General features: G+C 51.0%; 1 protein-coding gene across 1 annotated transcript in view; it reads right to left on the bottom strand.

Annotated features, from left to right (window-relative positions):
* Positions 1-21941, bottom strand: part of LOC140459771 (rab11 family-interacting protein 1-like) — a 30866-nt gene extending 8925 nt beyond the window's left edge. Inside the window, 5 exon segments of the mRNA XM_072554289.1 lie at positions 891-1245; positions 1248-1544; positions 3857-4293; positions 19059-19435; positions 21875-21941. Of these exon segments, the coding sequence (XP_072410390.1) occupies positions 891-1245; positions 1248-1544; positions 3857-4293; positions 19059-19408 (1439 nt within the window). The 5' untranslated portion in view covers positions 19409-19435; positions 21875-21941.
* Between the last annotated feature and the right edge of the window lie 265 nt (positions 21942-22206).

The following is a 22206-nucleotide window of genomic DNA, read 5'->3' as shown; positions in this document are numbered from 1 at the left end:
GGGGAGAGAGAGAGGGGGAGAGAGAGAGGGGGAGAGAGAGAGGGGGAGAGAGAGAGGGGGAGAGAGAGAGGGGGAGAGAGAGAGGGGGAGAGAGAGAGGGGGAGAGAGAGAGGGGGAGAGAGAGAGGGGGAGAGAGAGAGAGGGGGAGAGAGAGAGGGGGAGAGAGAGAGGGGGAGAGAGAGAGGGGGAGAGAGAGAGGGGGAGAGAGAGAGGGAGAGATTGGAAACCAGAGTGAGGGAGTTTGGAAACCAGAGAGGGGGAGATTGGAAATCAGAGAGAGAGAGATTAGAAATCAGAGAGAGATGAGAAATCAGAGTGAGAGAGATATTAGAAATCAGATCTCTCTCTGATTTCCAATATCTCTCTCTCTCTATTAGAAATCAGAGAGAGAGACAGAGCAAACGCGAGAGCGAGCAAGAGATGGGTGGTGATGTAGGGGGATCTGAGTGACCCAGTATGTGAACCTCAACAATTTAGTGTGCAGCTGAAGCAAGTGATTGGGAAAGCTAACAGAGTATTGGCCTCAACCAAGACGGAGAGGGAAGGGGTTTTATACAATGTACAAGTAAGTCAGGATCCTGTCACATCCTCATGGAAGCTCAGAACGCATCAGGAGTGCCGGGGGAAGCTCGTGTCTCCGACTGACAGAAAGGATGGGAGCGCGCCCTGGGAGCTCCTTCAGCCCACTCATCCACCTCCCCAACCCAGGGAGGAGTGATGTGGTCAGAGCTCGAATCGGGAGGGGAAAAAAAAAAATGAGGTGTCCCGGCAAGGGGTCCGCGGGTTAAACCCAGACTAAACCTGGGTCCCCGGTGAGGAAACCGAGTGAAGGTTGAGCGGGAGGGGCGCGTTGGGCATTGAGATTACGCCCCCGGATTGGCGCAGCTTACTTGGGTTTGACGGCAACCGTCCTGCTTGCCCACACCGAGGTGCTCGAAGGTTTCTTGACCTCCCCCCGGCCCTCCTCGGACAGCCCGCGGGGGTCCTTCCCCTCGGGGGGTCTGGGGGCCTCTGCCTTCTTGGGGAAGAGGGACAGCAGGCCCCCTCGCCGGGCCTCCTCCTTCTTGGCCTGGGGCCTGGGCTCCTCGGGCGCCAGCTCCTGTCCGCCCCCCTGCTCCGGTGTCTGCCCCCTTTCCTCCTCCTCAGCCTCGAAGGGGTTCAACGAGCGGGCCCGCCCCTCGTCGCCAGCATCCGGCGCCCCCTTGCCCGAGACGGGAGTCGGGGGGTCAGCCGCCCCACGGGGGGGCTGTCCGGTCTTGAGCCCTCCTCGGGTGACGGGGCGTAGAAGCGGCTCCTGGGCTCGGGCCTGGGTCTGGGCGGGGGCACGGCCTGGGCTGGCTCCTCTGTGTAGACATGGCTGCCGTTGATGCAAAGGTTGGACTGGGACACCGGGTCACTCTTGGGCCTCAGGCCCCCAAACAACGACAGAGGCTCCTTCCTCGCGTTCCCCGACAGCACCAGGTCCAGCTGCTTGTTGTCAGCGCTGGCCGCCCGCTTGTGACTCAGAATCTTGGGGACGTGCAGGCCCTTCGGGGAGGTCTCCTCTGCACAACGACAAAGTTCAACAAGATTAAAAAACTAATGCCTCGCGAGAAACGGAAGCGGCCTTCCCAACTCTGGTAGCGGGAGGTGGTGACACTCTGACTCAATCGACAGAGAGCTCCCACTCTCCCACTAACCCAGGGGTCAACTATGCCTTCGAGGAGGGGAGAAGTTGAGAAGCAGAGTGTCATGGACCAGACCAGAACCTCCACCACCACCCCCCCCACCCCCGATCAAGAATATTTTAAGGAGGTGCCCCAGATCCTAACGTTTCCTTATTTTAAAGGCAGATGGGAGCAGACATTCCAGGAGTGGTGGGAATCCGGAACATACAAACCTCACAACTTTTACGTTGTGCTGGCTGAGCACTTGGAGCGCCACAACATTCAAGGCTTTGGGCCTACTGCAGCAAAGTGGCACTAGCGTAGGTCATCGCATATTTCTGGCAGTACAGACTGGATGGACAGAAAAGCCTCTTCCATACTGTGAGATTCACAACAGCCGGTGCCAGGAGGTCACTCAGTCGGCACAGCCTGTGCGCCCTCCCACGTTACGGAGAGTTGTGATCTTCAGTGTCTTTGTCAATGGCAGTATGGGAGGTGGCTTCGGTGTCGATCTGTGAGACATTTACTGGAACACATGAAGATCCAGAGGGAGAAAAATCGTCCACCTCTCTGACCCCCTAAATGTCTCGACGAGCTCCACACTGACCTCCTGCTATCCACCCGCCCTCCGTGACACAGTCATACAGCATTGAAGCAGACGCTTCGGACCAACCATAATCCCAAACTCAACTAGTCCCACCTGCCTGCGCCTGGCTCATATCATCCAAGCCTTTCCACTTCACGGACTTATCCAAATGTCTTTTCAACATTGTAATTGTACACACGTCCACCACTTCCTCAGGAAGTTCATTCCACACACAAACCACTCCGTAAAAAGTGTGTTCCTCGTGTCTTTTCTTATATTTCTCCTCTCACCTGAAAAAATATGCCCCCAAGTCTTCAAACCCCCCACCCCACCCCCGTCGGGAAAAGACATCTTCCATATGCCCTTCAATATTTTATAAACTTCGAGTAGGTTGCCTCTCAACCTCCCACGCTCCGGTAAAGACACAGTCTCAACCTATCCTGTCTTTCGTCACTCAAACCTTCCATATCCAATAACGCCATCCTGGTAAATCTCTTCTGAACCCTCTCCACCTTCCTAAAACTGGTCAACCAGAGGAGGCCTCCCTAATGTCCTGAACAACCTCAACATGATGTCCCAACGCCTGTACTCAAAGGACTGAAAAATGAAGACACTGCTTTCTTAACCACCCTGTCGACGTGTGACGCAAACTTCAAAGAAAGATGTATCTGGGTCATAGCGTCACACAGCACAAAAACAGGCCCGACTTGTCCACGCTAACCAGAAACTAATCCAGTCCCATTTACCAGCACTTGGACCTAACTCAAAACCCTTCCTAACCTGGTCATTGTACCAGCCTCCACCACATCCTCTGGCAGCTCATTCCACAAATGAGCCACCCTCTGTGTGAAGAGGCTGCCCCTCAGGTCCCCTTTAAATTTTTTTCCCTCTCACCCCAAACCTTTTTTATGTAGTTATGGACTTCCTTGCCCTGGTGAAAAGACCTTGGGTATTTACCTTATCCAAGGCCCATCATGATTTTATAAAACTTTCCTACCCTCCCGGGGGTGGGGGGGGGGGGGGGGGGGGGGGGGGGGAGTCCCAGCCTCCCCTTCAAACCCAAATCCTCCAGTCTCAGTAACATCCTTGTAAATCTTTTTTGCACCCTTTGCACTTCAAGAACACCCTTCCTGTAAAAGGGCAAACCAGAATTGGATGCAGTACGCCAAATATGGCTTGACCAATGTCTTGGTAAGATGACATCTCAACTCCTGCACTCAATGCCCTAACCCACGAAGGGGAGCGTACCAATCACCTTCATCACTACCCTCTCTACATGTGACGTCACTTTGAAGGCACTGGGTCTGTCTGACAACATCCCTTACCATTAAGTGTACAACGCTTGGCCTCATCAACATGTGACACCCCGCACTTACCCGAATTAAATTCCACCTGCCACTCCTCGGCCTCTGCCCATCTGAAGCCCTGCTGCCCCTCACCAAACTCACACCGAGCCCTGTCCGCCCGATGACAAAATGGTTCAGAAAGCAGGCAAAGCTTTTAAATAAAATAGCTCCATCCCATACACACAACCCCTGTGCCTTCTCCTACTCGGTAAACGCCTGAAGCATTGGGCCACAGGAAACTTTTTTTTTAAAAAAGAAGAAGCGCCACGCGAATGTACCTCCTGCCAAATCATGTAGCTTTATCTCCGTGAAGCCTTGGCTGTCCCTGTCCCTGGTGCCCCCGGGCGGAGAGGAAGGGGCGGTGGGGATGACCGACATGGACTGGGAGAGCGAGCTGCGCTGCAGGTTGGACTTGGGGAAGAGCTTCTTCAGCCTGGACGTGGTGGCTGCCTTGCCGGTCGGCAGCTCGTCTTCGCCGTCGCTGTCAGCCACGGTGCCCAGGCTGGGCACGATGGCGGACGCAGAGTCCGAGAAGCCACCTCTCTTCTTGCCCTTGAGCCTGTCCTTCAGCTTCCCCAGGGTGGAGCGGGATTTATCCGTGCCCGACAGGTCGAACATGCTGGCTGTCATGTTGTTGCGCACAAACTGGATGTCAGCCTCGATCTCGCCCCTCTCCTTATCCGCCTTCCCGGCTTTGGAATACAGCTTGTACCATCTGACAGGAGAGGGAGGGAGAGACCGAGAGAAACCTGTTAGAACAAACCAGCCCCTGTTATAGAGACGTACAGCATGGAAACAGACCCTTCGGCCCCACGCCTCCATGCTGACCAGACAGCTCAAACTAAACTAGTCCCAGATGCCTGCGTTTGGGCCCAGGCCTGTCTAAACCTTTTCCATCCGTGTACTTGGTCAAATGTCTTTTGAACACGGCAACTGTACTAACCTTCCCATCATTCACCCCGCCCACCACTCTCTTCATACTTCTGATAAGGTTCTGCCCTGACCTGTATCCTCGGGAATTCAGAAAAACCAGTGGTGACACAACAAACACAAGATCCTGAGGGAGCTTCACCTGGCTGGTATGGAAAGGACGCTCCCTCTTACAGGAGAGAGCAGTACAGCACAAGAACAGGCCCTTCAGCCCCACACATCTGTGCTGACCATGATACTATTCTAACTAAACCATCTGCTGCACGTGATCTGGATCCCTTTACTCCCTGTCTGTTCATGTTTGTCTAAATGCTTCTTAGATGTTGCTACCTTACCTGCTTCTACCACTCCCCTGGCAGCTGGTTCCAAGTAACTACCACCCTGTGCATAGAAAGCTTGCCTCACACATCTCCTTTAAGCACTTTCCCCCTTCCCACCTTACACCTATGCCCCCCACCACCCCCCAAGTATTTGACATTTTTACCGTGACAAAGAGAATCTGAGTACACACCCTATCCACACCCCTCATAATTTTATAATCTTGTATCAGGTCATCCCTCAGCCTCCAATATTGTGGTGAAAACAAGCCAAGTTTGTCCAGCCTCTGCTTACAGCTAATCCACTCCAATCCAGGTGAACCTCTTCTGCCTCCCTCTCCGAAGCCTCCAAACCCTTGCTGTACTGCGTTGGCCACCAACTGCACACAGTATCCCAACGTGGCCTGACCAAAGTCTAAGGCAGCTGCAACACGACTTGGCAACTTGTGTACTCCACGCCCCGACCGATGAAGGTAAACATGCCCAAACCTTCTGTCCCACCTCGCCCACTCCCTCCACTTGTAGGGAGCTACGGACTTGCACCTCAAGATCCCTCAGTAAATCAAAGCTCCTGAGGGTCCCACCTTTAATGGTGAACTCTACACTGGAATTTGACCTCTTGTGGAATTAGGGGGTCAACAGTTTACAAATAAGGAGGTGCCCATTTATTAACCAATGAGGGGGAAATTTGCGAAAAGGCAGAGCTGACGTTAATTGTCAGCGAGCTGAAATGGGAGAGGAGGCTTGAAGGACCAAATGAAGGACCCGAACGGCCTGCCCGAGGGACAAATACCCTGCAACTGTCAACAGTGCAGCACACCCTCAGCAATGCTCTCCCAGGGTCTGAACCAGGAACCTCATGATTCAGAGCGCTTGAGTGCCACCCAATGAACCACACAACGCAAGAGTGCACACGACATCGTGGAGACCATCTACAATACAGTAGGTTGATCGAGGAGTGAAGCCTCGACATTCCTTTGTAGAAAGGAAGCTGCTGATCATGTCCTGAGACACACAAAAGGTCAGAGAGCGCGAGATACCACAGAGGAATGGCTCCAGTTATCTGGCACAAGCAGAGATTACAAAGCTCCTTCCAAAAGGGAGAGCTGTTCGAAACCGATTAGAGTTTTGAGAAGCTAAACAGGCCCAAAGCTATTGGCACCCTGGTCAGCAAATCAGGGGGAGAACAGCAATGTCAGGCTGTGACACCGCGGTGGGGAAAGGAACTTCTCCAACACTATCTGCTCCCTCTCTCTCCAGTCGGCGGGTGGGGAGGACCGAGCCTGGGTCCCCACAACATTACCTGGGTCTCTGGATTAGTCATCGAGTGAAAACAGCACTCGGCCATGGTTCCCCACTAAGAGGCCAGTAGGCAAGGGCTGTCCCTCAAGCAATGGTGGCCAAAGCTGACAACATTCAACCTGACATTGAGTATCAACTCCCGTTACCGAGAGAGAGTGGCTTAAACATGGAACTCACTACCACAGAGAGCAAATACAGATATGCACACTTTTTCTTTGAAAACCAAAATTTGGAAGGAGAACGAAGAAATCTAATGATATGAAAGTGGCTGGAAAAGCAGGGGGTGTGTTGCTGAAGTATGTTATTATGCAATTCTCAGGACAAACACCAGGGGGAACCAATGGCCCAGTGGTATTATTGTACGAGACCCAGTAATGTTCTGAGGACCTGGGTTTGAATCCTGGAAATTCCGGTGGTGGAATTTCCATTGAACAATCATCTGGAATTAATGATGACCATGAACCCACTGTAACAAGTCGGAAAAACCCATCTGGTTCATTAATACCCTTTAAGGAAGGAAACTGCCATCCTTCTCCAAGTGACTCCAGACCGACAGCAACATGACTGACACTTACAACTGCCCTCTGGGTAATCAGGAATGGGCAATAACTGCTGGCCTAGCCAGTGAAACCCACATCCTGTGGATGACTGAAATTAAACAAGAAGCGACAGGAGTCGGGGTGTCATGTTGAGGTTGTACAGGATGTTGGTGAGGCCTCACCTGGAGAACTGTGCCCAGTTCTGGTCTGCCTGTTATAGGAAAGATATTATTAAACTGGAGAGGGTTCAGAAGAGATTGACTGGGATGCTGCTGGGAATGGAGGGCTTGAGTTATGACATGAGGCTGAACAGGCTGGGGCATAGGAGGTTGAGGGGTGACTTTATAGAGGTTTCCAAGATCATGAGGGGCATAGATAAGGTGAATGACAGACCAGGGTAGGGCATGTCAAGACTAGAGGGCACATTTGCAAGGTGAGAGGAGAGAGATTTCAAAAGGACTTGGGCGGTGGGGGGGGGGCAATTTTTTTTTCTTTTACACAGAGTGGTTCGTGTGTGAAATGACCTTCCCGAGGAAGTGGTGAGTGTGGGTACAGTTACACCATTTACCAGATATTTGAGTACATACATGAACAGGAAAGGTTTGGAGGATTATGGGTCAAAGAGCTGTCAAGTGGGGCTGTCAAGCTGTCAAGTTCAGTTTGGGATCACTGTTGGCATAGATAGGTTAGACCGATGGGCTTGTTTCCGTGCTGTCGGACCCTGTGTCTCTTAATTCCAAATACACAATCATGAGTGAAGAGTGTGCTGGATCAACTTAATACCTCAGTCAAGGTCAGTTTGCCAACTTATCGGCACCCTCTCCCCCCTTAGGAAAGGATCAATTGCTGCAAGAGTCTGAAATGTGGATTTCTTGCATTTTGCCCTGATGAGTGTGAGGCAAAAAGATTGAACATGCTCTGCGCTACCCAGAGACTGTCATTAATAAATAGACACAGTGATACAGCGCGCTAAACATCACAATGTTCCAGGCAACTTGCACTCAGTTCCACTAAAGGGGTGGGGGGGGGGGGGGGTTCCAGTTGAGGGCCCTGGTTTTCTCCAAGATGGCAGAATGGGCGTCACAATGGAGGAGGCAACAAATAGCCAAACACGGTCCAGAAATCTTCAAAATGATACAAGTACGATAGCTCACAGGTGTCTCACTTTGACGGTGTGAAGCATCAATCATGTCATTGAGACAAAGCCAACGATTGGAGGAACCTGGCAGTCAAATCGAGGTGCCTCCAAATGAAATACGAGCTCTCTAACAATCCCACAACTATCTTATCTTCCACTTTCAGCGAACGAGAAGAGAGAGTCTCATGTTACCAGGGTGCCAGGCACAAACATGCAGCAAATCTCCTTGTACACTCTCTCTCTCTCTCCAACCCACACCCACCTCTTGAAATGTGGTATTTTAATTGCAGAGCACTGCCGGAGGGCCAGGGTGTGGGGAACGGCATTCGCGACTGCACATTCCAAACAAGTCTTGCATTTCAGACAAAGTTCAGTTACCACCTGATCACAAACCCTTCTTTGTTACCTTAGCTGCACAGAAACTGCAGCAGAGGTGGAGCAGTAAACAAAACACCGTTCCATCATCCAGAGATGATAATCACACAAACTATTCAGCTCACAACCTGGTCACAGGAATGAATGGAGGCCATTGAGGCTCTCCAGCCTGTACCGACATTCAACAGAATTAACCTCAAACTGTGAGACTTCGACAGCTTGGTTAACTTTCTTCCACTATTTCATTCGGATACAATAAACTTTAGTTTCATCACCAAAACCAAATCTGCAGTCTTTAACAATGTTACCATCACTAATTTCCACCCCCCCCCCCAAAAAAAAACTATCAATCAGCATCCTGGAGGTTACTATCTCCAACAAGAGAGAATCTAACCATCGCCCCCTTGACGTTCAATGGTGTTACCGTCACTGAATCCCCCCAGTGTCAACATCCTGGGGGTTACCATCTCCAACAAGAGAGAATCTAACCATCGCCCCCTTGACGTTCAATGGTGTTACCGTCACTGAATCCCCCCAGTGTCAACATCCTGGGGGTTACGATCTCCAACAAGAGAGAATCTAACCATCGCCCCCTTGATGTTCAATGGTGTTACCATCACTGAATCCCCCCCCCCCCCCCCCCCCAACTATCAACATCCTGGGGGTTACCGTCTCCAACAAGAGAGAATCTAACCATCGCCCCCTTGACGTTCAATGGTGTTACCATCACTGAATCCCCCCCACTATCAACATCCTGGGGGTTACCATTGACTAGAAACTAAACTGGACCAGCCCATGCAACACACAGTAGCTACAAGAGCAGGTCAGAGGCTGGGAATCCTGCAGCGAGTAACTCCCCTCCTGACTCCCCCCAAAGCCTGTCCCACCATCGACAAGGCCCAAGTCAGGAGTGAAGCAGCTTGACACCTTCCATGAGTTAGTGCTGAGGAAGAACTTTAGTTAACCTGACTACAAAGGTGATTACAACACAACGTTATGATGTTGCATTTGAAGGCAGTGCACCAGCCAGCATTTTCTTTGGGACCAAAGGGAAGTTACTGCACACAAAGAGGGAGGCAAACCCATTCGTTCTGAATGGGAAGAATTTTAAGCCCAATTTTAATCCATTAACAAACACATCGACTCAGATCCCATTTACCACCCCTTGCGAAAACAAACAGGAAATTATGTCACCACAGGAAATGACGTTACCAACCCAAGGAACCTTAAACACAAATAGGAAGCCGGCACGCCACCAAGAGCTTCATCTGGAGATTCACTGATTATGTTACTCAGTAGGGTGACGAAACGTCTGAAAACGAACCTTCCAGCTCAGCGAGCAAACCTACATCCAGAATTTTAAGCCCACTTTCCAGGGCCTGATTTGAAACCATGCAGATCCAGATTCTTCCTCTTTTAAAATTGTCGAGGATTTTCACTTCAATCACCAAAGTGGGCAATACATTCTGGATACCCCACCAGCCTTTGGGTGAGCGAGCATTTCCTCATGTCATCTACCAATCACCATCCAGGGACAAAGCAGCCCACGCTTGATTGTCCCCACACCCACAGACATCCACTCCCTCCACCCCCGACACTCAGTAGCAGCAGTGTGTACCATCTCAAGACGCACTGCAGCAACTCCCCGAGGCTCCTCAGACAGCACCTTCACAAACCCACAAGCAGTTCTATCCAGGGCAGCAGATAATGGGAACACCACTCTCTGCAAGGTCCCCTCCGAGCCACTCACCATCCCGACTCAGAAATATATTGGCTGTTCCTTCAGTGTCGCTGGTTCGGAATCCTGGGACCCAGAGTTTAGATCAGAGTGGTGCTGGAAAAGCACAGCAGGTCAGGTAGCATCCGAGGAGCAGGAAAACGCTGATCTCAACTCTGGTTTCCAGCATCTGCAGTCCTCACTTTTGCCCAGAATCCTGGGACTCCCTCCCTCGGGGCGCTGTGTGGGGGTCCCTACACCACACCGACTGCAGCGGTTCAAGGAGGCAGCTCACCCCCACCCTCCCAAGGGGGCGATTGAGGGGGGGAGGGGGGGGGGGAAGCGGGCAATAAATGCTTTACCCATGATGCCCATGTCCTGAGTGAATTTGTGCATAAGGTTTCAAAATAATAAAGGAGGTGAAATCAGGAATCCAAACCATGCATCTAAAACATACTGACTCCAGTCTGTCCTTTCCAGTACCCTGGACGCACCTCAACAGCAAGAGGCACAGAAGGGAACTACTGTGGCCCCTGGTCCAGGGATGAGGCAGAGGTGCAGAGAGAGACAGTGGTGCTGTGGGAGTGGAGAACGCCCCTGACTTGGTCTCAGGAGGCGAGGTCAGTGTGAAATGCACATTGATCGTCATCACCATCTCTTCCACTGCTCACAAGTCAGTGTTTCATCAGCAAACATGATGCTTACATGACAAACAGGCCCAGGGCAGGGAAACAGGAGCTGGTTCCGAAACAACGGAACAACACCCTGGCACCGCACCAGTCAGTGTCTTTCACCCACTCTCGCTCCTGGGACCAATAGGACCCACATGTTACAGGTGAACACCGTGTTGCAGAGGGTAAGCAGAAACACCGGCTTGGGTGGGGTGGATGGATTCCATTTCAAAACCACCAAATGCTCCAGAATGTTTTCCAGCCCACACACCAGGATTCTGAACATCCACTTGGTGCTGGAGCCTGTGGTGATGGTAGTCATGTCGGGGGCGGGGGGGGGAGGGGAGAGAAACAGAGGACGTATATTTTGTGGAGACCAACAAAAAGGAGACTCCTGGTGTCTCACGGCTGAAATAAAACAATAACAGCAGCAGGGGTCCAGTCAGTTACAGAACAGACCGATCGATGATTTAAAACCAAAAATGTAGATGTATATCCCTCCAGGAGGCCAAGGTTTGTCTGGAACCCTTTAACCCAGAAAGCTGCAGAGGCTACATCACTGGAAGTCTTCATAAGTAATCTCTTTCAGCATTTAGTGTCTGTCCCTTGAGAGGGTGGGGGTGAGCTGCCTTCTCGACCCGCTGCACTCTGTGTGGTGTAGGGACCCATCCCCGACACAGCGCCCTCAGGGATTCTGACCCAGCGACACTGGAGGAACAGCCGAAATAGAGGAATCTCAATTATCTGAACGCCTCGGGCTGGAAGGATTTTGTTCAGATAATCAAATGTTGGATAACACAGTTTAGCCCAAGCATCGGGACCTTGTGATCTTGTCCAGATCATCAGAAATTCGGATAATCAAGGTTCCCCTGTCAGGAAGGTGAGGGGCTCGGAGGGGAACCTGCAGCAAGGGGTGATGTTCCCATGTACCTGCTGCCCCTTGTCCTTCCCGATGGAAGTGGCCGTGGGGTTTGGAAGGTGCTGTCTGAGGAGCCTGGGGGAGTTGCTGCAGTGCGTCTTGTAGATGGTACCCACTGCTGCTACTGAGCGTCGGGGGGGGGTGGAGGGAGTGGGGGGTTTGTGGGTGTGGGGACAATCGAGCGGGGGGCTGCTTGGTCCCGGGATGGTGTCGAGCTTCTCGAGTGTGGTTGGAGCTGCCCCCCCGGCCCCAATCCAGGGCAAGTGGGGAGTATTCCCTCACCCCCTCCTGACTTGGGCCTTGTTGATGGTGGGGGACAGGCTTTGGGGTGTGAAGGGTGAAGAGAAATCGGGAATGTGAGTCTTAGCTACAGCATTATCGAATGTCAGTGCAGACTTGAGGGATAAAATAGCTCATTGCTGCTCTCATTTCATAGACCCCAGATACAGGACGGTCATACTGATGGTATTAATGCAGCCTCCTGCTGAAGGAGTAGGGTGGGGGTGGTGATGGTGGGGGTGAGTACAACATGTAAGCTGGAGGGGGCTGCCAATTTCAGACCCATCTGAAAGCAAGGAGAGCGCAAGAGCCAACTGTTTGCTGCGGCATTGACTGTGGGGTAAATATGGGGCAGGACATGCGCTGCAGGGACAAACTCCTCTACCCACAGAATATTGTTATTGTGACAGGAGAGGATGATAAGAGACAGGACCCACACCTTGTTTTAAGGGCAGTGCCCTTGATAGCTGCCCCTTCCAGCATCCACTGCTTTTTGATCCCCACCCTCAAACAGGCAGCGATATGAGGAGACCATAACCGCCTCGTTGCTCATTCTGGAAGCATCTTATTTCCGCTGAGAGACCTTCACAGAGTGCGTGAATGAACCCCAGTGTTTTAAAAAAGAAACCAGACTTTCTTCATTTAAAAAAAAGTCAACTGTGCGTTCTCAGGCCATCATTAGTCACAGCAAGAGAGAGGGGGAGAGAGAGACCAACAGAGAGAGAGAGAGAGAGAGAGAGAGAGAGACACCGAGAGAGACTGACACACAGCGACAGAGAGAGACAGACACAGCGACAGAGAGAGACAGACACAGAGAGAGAGAGAGAGAGAGAGAGAGACAGAGACAGAGACAGAGAGAGAGAGAGAGAGAGAGAGAGAGACACAGAGAGAGAGACAGAGACAGAGACAGAGAGAGAGAGAGAGAGAGACACCGAGAGAGACTGACACACAGCGACAGAGAGAGACAGACACAGCGACAGAGAGAGACAGACACAGAGAGAGAGAGAGAGAGAGAGACAGAGACAGAGACAGAGACAGAGAGAGAGAGAGAGAGACACAGAGAGAGAGACAGAGACAGAGAGAGAGAGAGAGAGAGACACCGAGAGAGACTGACACACAGCGACAGAGAGAGACAGACACAGCGACAGAGAGAGACAGACACAGAGAGAGAGAGAGAGAGAGAGAGACAGAGACAGAGACAGAGAGAGAGAGAGAGAGAGAGAGAGAGAGAGAGAGAGAGAGACACAGAGAGAGAGACACAGAGAGAGAGACAGAGACCGACAGAGAGAGACACAGAGAGACAGAGAGACCCCCCTGTCCAGGGATAGTAGATTATGCCCCAAACCCCTTTTTTACCTTTCAGTTCCTTGGTATGCAGTATAAGATCAGTTCCCCTCCCCCAAGTGCTGATCTGGATCAGTGAGCAGAACTGCAGAAGAAAGTGAGCTGCCTTCATTACGTGGTGTTGTTTGGTATGCGAGACTCCTGTGCAGGACGCTTGTATTTGTTTACACAGCAGGAGGCTAGGCACAGTTTTCCACTGTGCAGAAGAGATTAAAAAACACACACAAACAGCAGACCACTGAGGCACGGAGCCAGAACCCTGGGAGAACACATGCAACCCTTTTGTTACGCATGACACTACTCGGCAAAAAAATCCTTAGTCAGCTCAGTGTTGGGGGGTGGGGGGGTCGGGTCGGGCTGGGGCAGGTTGACAACTCCTCTCCCCACGCCGCTCCACTGACACTGGAGTCGTCCCAGCCCCCTCTCTCTTCCAGCACATGCTGACATCGTCGGCCAAGTCAAGTACAGAAGATACTCAGAGGCATGGGAGAGAGACAGGTCTGGCAGCGAAGGCAGGAAATAAACAGTGCACTACAAAACCAAACTACAACTCATTGCTCAACCGGTGACCTTTATCCTTTTCATGAAAAGATGAACCTCACGATACGCCCCCCCTTCTTTTCGGTTTGACTGTAGAGTGGGGGGGGATCACTCCGTGGAAGTCACTGCACCCGGAAACAGGCCACTTGGCCCACAATGCCGATGGGCAATCCGCCTCATCCTGGCGTACACCTCCCTTTCTCCCCTTCACCTGCTGCAGCGAGTTCCAAATCTCAGTGGCTCTGCCTGAAGGCCTCAGTCTCACAAATGGCTGTTTATTGCTTACAGGACGCTGGGCAAGGGTCTCGCTTCCCAGCCTCACCATTACACTCCCCCCCCCCCGCCCCCCCAAACATCCAGAAACAGGATCGCCGTCTCAGGACTTGGGATAGGTCGTTCAGGAGTGGGAAAGGAGGAGAAACCTCTCGATTCACAGCGTGGCGAGCCGGTGGACTGCCTGACACGGAAAACAGGGGAGGCCGAAACGTTGCACGATTTTCCAGTACTGAGGGGGACACAGCGCTGAGGGTTAAAAGGGATGGAAGGACATTGAGGGGGAAGTGGGAATAGACGATCAGGGTGGATGATCACCGCACTCACATCCAATGCTGGAATGGACCTCAAAAACATTCAGTCATACTCCCATTTCCTGTATTTAATAAGATCAGAAACCTCCAGCGGCTCAGCCAAAAACGGTTATGGGCAGGAAAATCCAAACTTGTTGCTCCAATGGCTGACTTTTGACTGCTCTCACAGCAATGGCAACCTTGTCCTGTCCTTTTCCAGGATTTTGACCTGGTGACACCGAAGGAACCTCGATCAAAGCCAGCTGCTGGGAGGGGAACTTGCAGGGGATAGTGTTTCTATGTATCTGCTGCCCCTTGTCCTCCTCGATGGAAGTGGTCATGGGGTTTGGAAGGTGCTGTCTGAGGAGCCTTGGGGAGTTGCTGCAGTGTGTCTTGTAAGTGGCACCCACTGCTGCTACTGAGCGTCAGGGGGTGAAGGGAGTGGATGTTTGTGGGTGTGGGGACAATCGAGCGGGGGCTGCTTTGACACTGGATGGTGTCAAAGCTTGAGTATTGTTGGAGCTGCCCTCCCCCCGCCCCCATCCAGGGCAAGTGGGGAGTATTCCCTCACACAGTCCTGACTTGGGCCTTGTCGATGGTGGGGACAGGCTCTGGGGAGATGGAAGGCAGTGAGCACTGACTCAGGGTGTTGAAGCAGACATTTCAACATCGACCAGAACTGTTGGAAGGATGAGGCAAGTTGTTTCCAATTGAGGATGGTGAATATCAGGAAAGGGATGGGGTTCCCATGCATCTGCTGCCCTTGGCCTGCTTGACAGAGATTGTGGGTTCGGAAGATACTGAAGGAGCCTTTGGGGGGGGGGGGGTGGTTTCTGAGGTGGCACAGACTGTGCGACCAAGAGTCGGTGGTGAATTTATTTCTCCTTATGAGACTCAAAGTCAAGTTTTATGACGTCCCTATCAAGAGCCTTGGAATGTACCTTAACAAGGCACAAACTATTCTTTCTGTCGCTGGTTAGCGTGACCTTGAGGCGTGGTGGTGTACGGAGCACGATGAAACCATGACTGCTTCAGACGTGAGGTCATCGCTCCTCACGCACGTGGGAGACTCCAGCAGAAACTGAAAAGCCTCAGTGAGGAGTTCATTGCCCAAGCCACAAAAGAATCACTTACGTCAGCTCAGTCCACAAGGCTCGCTGTGATTTCGTGACAAATTCCAGTGGTTGTTTGCCTTTCGGGGAGGTTCCTATTTACAACCGAGCAGCAAACACACACATTTCTACCCAGCGTGCCACACTCCCACAACAAAAACAGAGAGCCTGAACCCTTGTCAGCAGGGATTGCGGGAACTTGGTGGAACATACAGCAACACACTGCTGGTGAAACTGCCCGGGATGATCAGCACACACCCAACTGGGTTTCCCTTAGATGCTCTCAAGTTCCATCCACTTCATGGTTTGAACCGGTGCAAAAAGCTGGCTGCTTCCTTCAGCCAGAAGTGTGGTGAAAACTCCGAGAAACACAGACAATGGATATTCACAGCTAGCTACCACGTCCTCTCCCTTACACTCACTACAGTGGGGAGGGAGTTCTGTTGAGACGAAGATAGGAACTATAAGGGTAGGCCATTTGCGCCTGCTCCACAATTCGATGGGATTGTGGCTCTTTCCTCAGCAGTTTTCCCTTGGCGCCTTTAAAGTTTAGAAAGAAACCAATCTTTGCCTGGTCCTTTCTGGGATGGAGCCTGCCAAAGATTCCCCACCCTCAGAGTGAAGAAATTCCTCCTCATCGCAGTCCGAAAGGGCCTCCCCATATTCTTGGGACTGTAACCCTTGGCTCTGGATCCACCTTTTTCAGTGTCCCATAGTTCTGATGCCCTTTGACCAACTGTGCAAACAAGGAGCCCGAGCTGAACTGTGGCCAATGGAAATCAGGAGATACTTTCTGCTGGTTGGAGTCAGACCAGGCACAGATGATGATCTGTAGGGAGGGCAGCCATCTCAGCTCCAGGACATCTCTGCACGAGTTCCTCAAGACACTGTCCTCAGGCTCAAATATCTCCAGCCACTTCAGAGACTTTCCCTCCATCATGAGGTCAGACTTCCACCGAAGATTGCACACAGTTCAGCACCATCTTGTCAGGCGTGGGCACACCAACCCCTCCAAGTTACCCTCAACGTCCTGACTTGGAAATACACTGGCCGTTCCTTCAGTGTCGCTGGGCCAAACTCCTGGGACACCCACCCTGACCGCACTGTGTGGGGGTCCCGACACCACATGGACTGCAGCGGTTCGAGAAAGTGGCTCACCTTCTCGATTATGTAGTAGCAGAGGGAGATGAAAGAGATAGACAGGGGAAAGATGAGCCACACAGTCACATGACTCCTGATTGAGCAGGAACACAGCTGGCTCAGGAGGCTCCAAATTTAACGGGAACATCAAAATTTAATTTCATGTCACAGCAAACACACTTGCACAGCATGGAATGCTCCAAAAATCTTCAGGGAGTGCATCTCCGACTCCAGTCATTTGGGTGTGTCTTGTATTACTGGCGTGAGCAAAGGTTCCCCATTTCATCAACAATGCAATGTATATAGGTCAAACACAGAGTGTTGCAGCCCTTCTGCGAGACAAGAGACCAGAACTGACCAAAGCATTCCTAAAAATAACCAGCAGGCAAACGCACACGCAATTTGTTGCAACTTCCTGCATTCAGTAAACTTTTACTATTTCTGAGGCGGCACTGGTGACCAGAAAGGGGCTTTTTCAGAGATGGAACTGAAGTGCTCCAAAGCTCAATGATCAGATCAAAAGAGATTAAATATGTCCATTTCAAGAAGCTGAAAATTGCTCACGGCTGACAGATTTCTTTTTCTTGAGAGATACGTAAAACTGATCAGATTGCAAGATACAGTTGGGTTTTGTCCAGACAAGATCCAGTTGGTTCACCACATTGAGACAAGGATCTGAGAAACATCGAACTGAACTTGTAAGCATTAAGACCCATGCTCTGCACGGGATATCTGACAAAGCCCCAAGTAGCTCCATGTGCGTTGACTCACTATAAGTCAATTCAGAACTTATTTCACTGAGCTGACAGTTCGCCAAAGATCCTCAGACTGCACCTCCCAAACCCCACAACCTCTTCCACCTGGAAGGGCAAGGGGCAGCAGATACATGGGAACACCAACCCCCTGACAGGTTCCCCTTGGAGCCGCTCACCATCCCGACTCAGAAACGTATCTGCCGTTCCTTTAGTGTCGCTGGGTCAGAATCCTGGAACTCCCTCCCTTACAGCTCTGTCTGGGGATCCCGACACCACACGGGACTGCAGCGGTTCAAGAGGGCAGCTCACACCCACCTTCTCAAGGGAGAAACAGGGCAATAAATCCTGGGCCCCGTCAATGATGCCCATATTTCATGAACAAGCAGAAAACAAGAGAATTCTACATGGAGCGTAGAGAGTTGGTACATGACTAACATCATACCTTCTATCTCAAAAATGAGGTGTGGTCCAGCTGGAGGATGGAATAATTCATACGTCAGGCAACTAAGGTGGCAAACGTTACGGAATCTTGCTCCCATGGAGAGTCCACAAGCAAATTCAAACATAATCGTGACTTCCTATCTACTTAAAAATCAGAACACAGCTAACAGGATCAGGAGGAGACCATTAAACCCCTCAAACCTGTGCCATTATTCAACTCGAACAATTGGGGCTGATGTTAACTCTCTATCTTCTTCCATACTTCCCCATATCACAGAGTCACATTGCATGGAAACAGACCCTTCGGACCAAATTGCCCACGCCAACCCCGTTTCCTAAACTGAACTAGTCTCATTTGCCAGCATTTGACCCTGTATCTCTGAACTGTTCCTATCCACGTACTTGCCCAAACAGCTTTTTTAAAAAGTTCCCACTCTACCTGCCACTTCCTCTGGTGGCTCAATCCCATACATGCACGACCCTCCACGTGAAAAGGTTCCACTGATATCTTTAATATCTGGAAATCTCCATCTTGAACATAATCCATTACGGAGCCACCAATTAAAAGACTGCCCAGATTCTGAGTGAACAAATTCCTCCTCATATCGTGACTGACACCTCAACCTGAGGCCGCGTCCCGTTGCGGGGGGTATCTACCTCACCGAAACACCGAGAAGTCCTATCTGCTTCAGGAGGATCACTTCGAGTCATAGAGATGTACAGCCTGGAAACAGACCCTTCGGTCCAACCCGTCCATGCCGACCCAGATATCCCAACCCAATCTAGTCCCACCTGCCAACACCCGGCCCATATCCCTCCAAACCCTTCCTATTCATGTACCCATCCAGATGCCTCTTAAATGTTGCAATTGTATCAGCGTCCATCACTTCCTCTGGCAGCTCACTCCATACATGTGCCACCCTCTGCGTGAAAAAGTTGCCCCTTAGGTCTCTTTTATATCTTTCCCCTCTCACCCTAAACCTATACCCCTCTAGTTCTGGACTCCCAGACCCCAGGGAAAAGACTTTGCCTATTTACCCTACCCATGCCCCTCATAATTTCTCTCACTCTTCTCAATGCTGGAGAACACCAGTCCCATCTCCACCTGCCACCCCAACCAAATCTCTCAAATGCAGAGGGCGCAGCTGGATATGCATTCTGCCCATCTGTGCCCCTCCCTGATATATTTTCGAACCGAACGCTGGCAGAGTTTCAGCACCCATGCCCACCAGTGCCACCCACAGCCCCCCATACCACCACTGCGAAAACCAGAGCTGGGTGAGACTACTTGCACCCAAAACAAGGTTAGCTCGGGTCTCCCAATCTTGGCACAGCCTGGCACAGCATTCATGTCTGGGGCCCGGGGTAAGGCCGGAGAGACGTTCAGCCACTCACCCGACTTTGCTCCGGGTCTTGTTGCCATACAGCTCGCTCAGACTGATGGCCGCCTGGCCCAGGAACTTGTCCAGCCCCACCAGCGCCCGGTGCATGACGGTGAGGCGCAGGGTGCTCTTCTCGCCCCGGCCTGACTGCAGCGGGGGCAACTCAAACTCCGCCTCCTCCCGCCACTGGGGGGCGGCGGTCTTCTCCGCCACCGAGCTGGAGTACTGCTCCTTGCCCAGTTGCATGATGGCGTAGGCGTCGTTGGTGCCATCCTTGCCTTTGCTCCGCAAGCCCCGAGCCCGGATCACTACCACCTTGACGTGCGTCGGGTACCACTGCTGGCTCTGCGCCAACAAAGACATGCTGGCACTGCCCTGAAGCAACGAACCCTGAGAAAATGAAGTGTTAGAATCACAATTTTAAAAAAAACTCTCTTTCAAACATGACCTCAGGGAGGTTTATAAAATCGTGGGGGGGGCATAGATAAGGTAAACAGCAAGTCTCTTTTCCCCAGGGTGGTGGAGTTCAGAACTAACAGGCGTATTTCGTTACAGGAACTGCTGGGAAAGACCAAGCAGGTCTGGTATCATCCACAAAGAGAGATCAGAGTTAACCTCAATCTTTTGAAGGCAAAGACTGATAGATGTTTGAACAGTTGACGAATCGAGGGCTGTGGTGAGCAGTCGGGTAAGTGGAGCCGAGTCCATGAAAAGATCAACCACGATCATACTGAATGGTGGAGCAAGCTCAGTGGGCCAGATAGCTTACTCCAGCTCCTAGTTATTACGAATTTTCTTGATTTCTCTCCGCAGATGCTGCCAGGTCTGCTGAGCTTTTCCAGCAATTTCTGCTTCTGATCTCCAGCATCCACAGTTCTTTCAGATTTCACTTGGCATTCTTTTTAAGGTGAGGGGAGAAAGTTTTACAAAGGGGATGAGGGGCAACTTTTTTTTTTAAAAACACAGTGGTTCACGTATGGGATGCACTACTAGAGGAAGTGGTGGGTACAAGATTTAAAGGACATTTGGATAAGAATAGGAACAGGAAATGTTTGTAGGGATATGGGCCATACACAAGCAAGTGGAACTGGTTCAGTTTGGAAACATGGTCAACTTGGATCGAAGGGTCTGTTTCCATATTCTATGACTAATTATCTGAGACCCCCTCCACCCCGAGACAATTCAGAACCATGAGACACACATTTTAGTATTTTATTTTCAGCACTCATAAGGGGGAAAAACAATGTGACATTCAGGCCAAAACAAAAACAGTATTAAAGACAAAAGTTTAGAATTAGTTGATAAAAAACAAATATTTTTTAAAAAAGGTAAAATAAGACATGGATGCTGGAAATCTGAAATACAAATGGAATGTGGAGGAACACAGCAGGGACAATTGCTGGGAAACCCTATCAGAATACTGTAGTCAGGTGGCTGGTTTCAACTTGATGGGCTGAAAGGCCTTTTTCAATACTACAGGTCTCCACGTCTCTGGAGAAGCGGGATACACAGTTAATGTTTTGTGTCCACGTTGAAAGTGTACTAGACTCAAAATTCTAACTGTCTCCCTCCCCTCCAGAGTGTGGCCAGAGATTCTCCAACATTTTCCACTAAGATTAAATTAAAGATGATCGAAAAGAATAGAGACAAAAATAATAGAACTGAGCCAAAACAAATCAGATTTTATAAAGCACAAAATAAATGATGAGTTCAGACAAAACCACAGGCTATGAAGTAGAGACAAAAAAAATTGAATGTTTGAGACAAAAACATGTATAAAATCCAAATACGGACCGTAAAAATTTTGAAGACAAAATTGATTGGGGTGCCACACAAAGTAATTTTAAAAACTGAGGGTCATAATTAGGGTAAACAGGAATAAACTCTACCCAACAGTAGATACAGGTGACCAGATTACTTAGAAGGTAATTTTAAAAATTAATGATGGGCGTAGACAGGTATAACATTTCCCCTTGATGGAGGGATCAATGACCAGGGAAGGGGGGGGGGGGGGGAACAGAATTAAGAGAAGGAACAGAGGGTTTAGATGGGGATGAGAGGAAAATTGTTTCCAGCCAGAGACTGGTGGGGAATCCGAAACTCGCTGCCAGCAAGGGTGGGAGAGGCAGAAACCCTCACAACACTGGAGGAGGATTTCGATGGGCACTCGCCATGCCAAGGCTACGAAGCACGAGTGGCTGGCAAAAGCCAAAGTTGTTTTCTGTTTTGAAACAGCTGTATGGGCTTTGCCCTCTGTTCCAACACAGAGTTTTTTTCCCCAGTCCAGGGAGTGTCAGATTGGGGAAGGGGAAGAGAACAGTGTTAGGGATTAGGGGGGGGGGGGGAAAAGGTGGAGAAAAAATCTTGGCCGTTTTTATTCCTGTTCAAAACGGTGGGATAGTTCGGGTGCTTGCTATCGACTAGCAATGACTCGACGGGCCGAAGGGCCTTCATACGTGCCCTGTCGAAATCCGAGATAAACAAAGGTTTCGGGAGTCAAACCCCGAAAATAAATCAGACGCGAAAGACGAATTGGTCGGAGCGGGAGGGGTTTAAAATCAGATGTGGTTTTTTTTTGTAAAAAATTGAGAGGACGACGTGAGGGAATTTTTAAAAATCTGATTTGAACTGGAGACTTTCCAAGTTCTGCGGTGGGGCGCAAAACGCTCGACTTTCGGCCGATCGCTCGACGATGTTAAAAATTTAATTTTCATAATTAACTTTTTTTTTAAAAAAAACCCAATTTGTCGTGTTTTTGTCCACAGTGGGGGGGGGGGGGGGGGGGGGGAAGAGAGAGTGTGGGGGCGGGTGCGTGAGTTAAAGACTCACCTGAGCACCGCTCCTCCAGGTTGTTACTCTCCAGCTGCTTGGATACTTCTGGCCGGCACTCGCTACATTGAATCCACCTGACTTCACAAGGGGGTGGGGCAGCCCGCCCGGCCCCGCCCCCAGCGCTCCCGCTCCAGCCAATCACCGACCGGAGCGTCGGGGAACGCCCGCCTCCCCTCCGTTTGCATTGGTTCCGCCTGTCTGCCACTCATGGCGCGGCGCCCCTTTCCTCCTTCAATGGCTCTTCCGCCTGCCACTCAGCGCGCGGGGTGGGGTCGCCCCGCCCTTTTCATTGGCCCTGCTTGCCTGCCACTCACAACCCCTTTTCCCCC

This window comes from Chiloscyllium punctatum, chromosome 35 (assembly GCF_047496795.1).
Source record: "Chiloscyllium punctatum isolate Juve2018m chromosome 35, sChiPun1.3, whole genome shotgun sequence".
NCBI lineage: Eukaryota > Metazoa > Chordata > Chondrichthyes > Orectolobiformes > Hemiscylliidae > Chiloscyllium > Chiloscyllium punctatum.
This window is presented reverse-complemented; position numbering and strand designations above follow the sequence as displayed.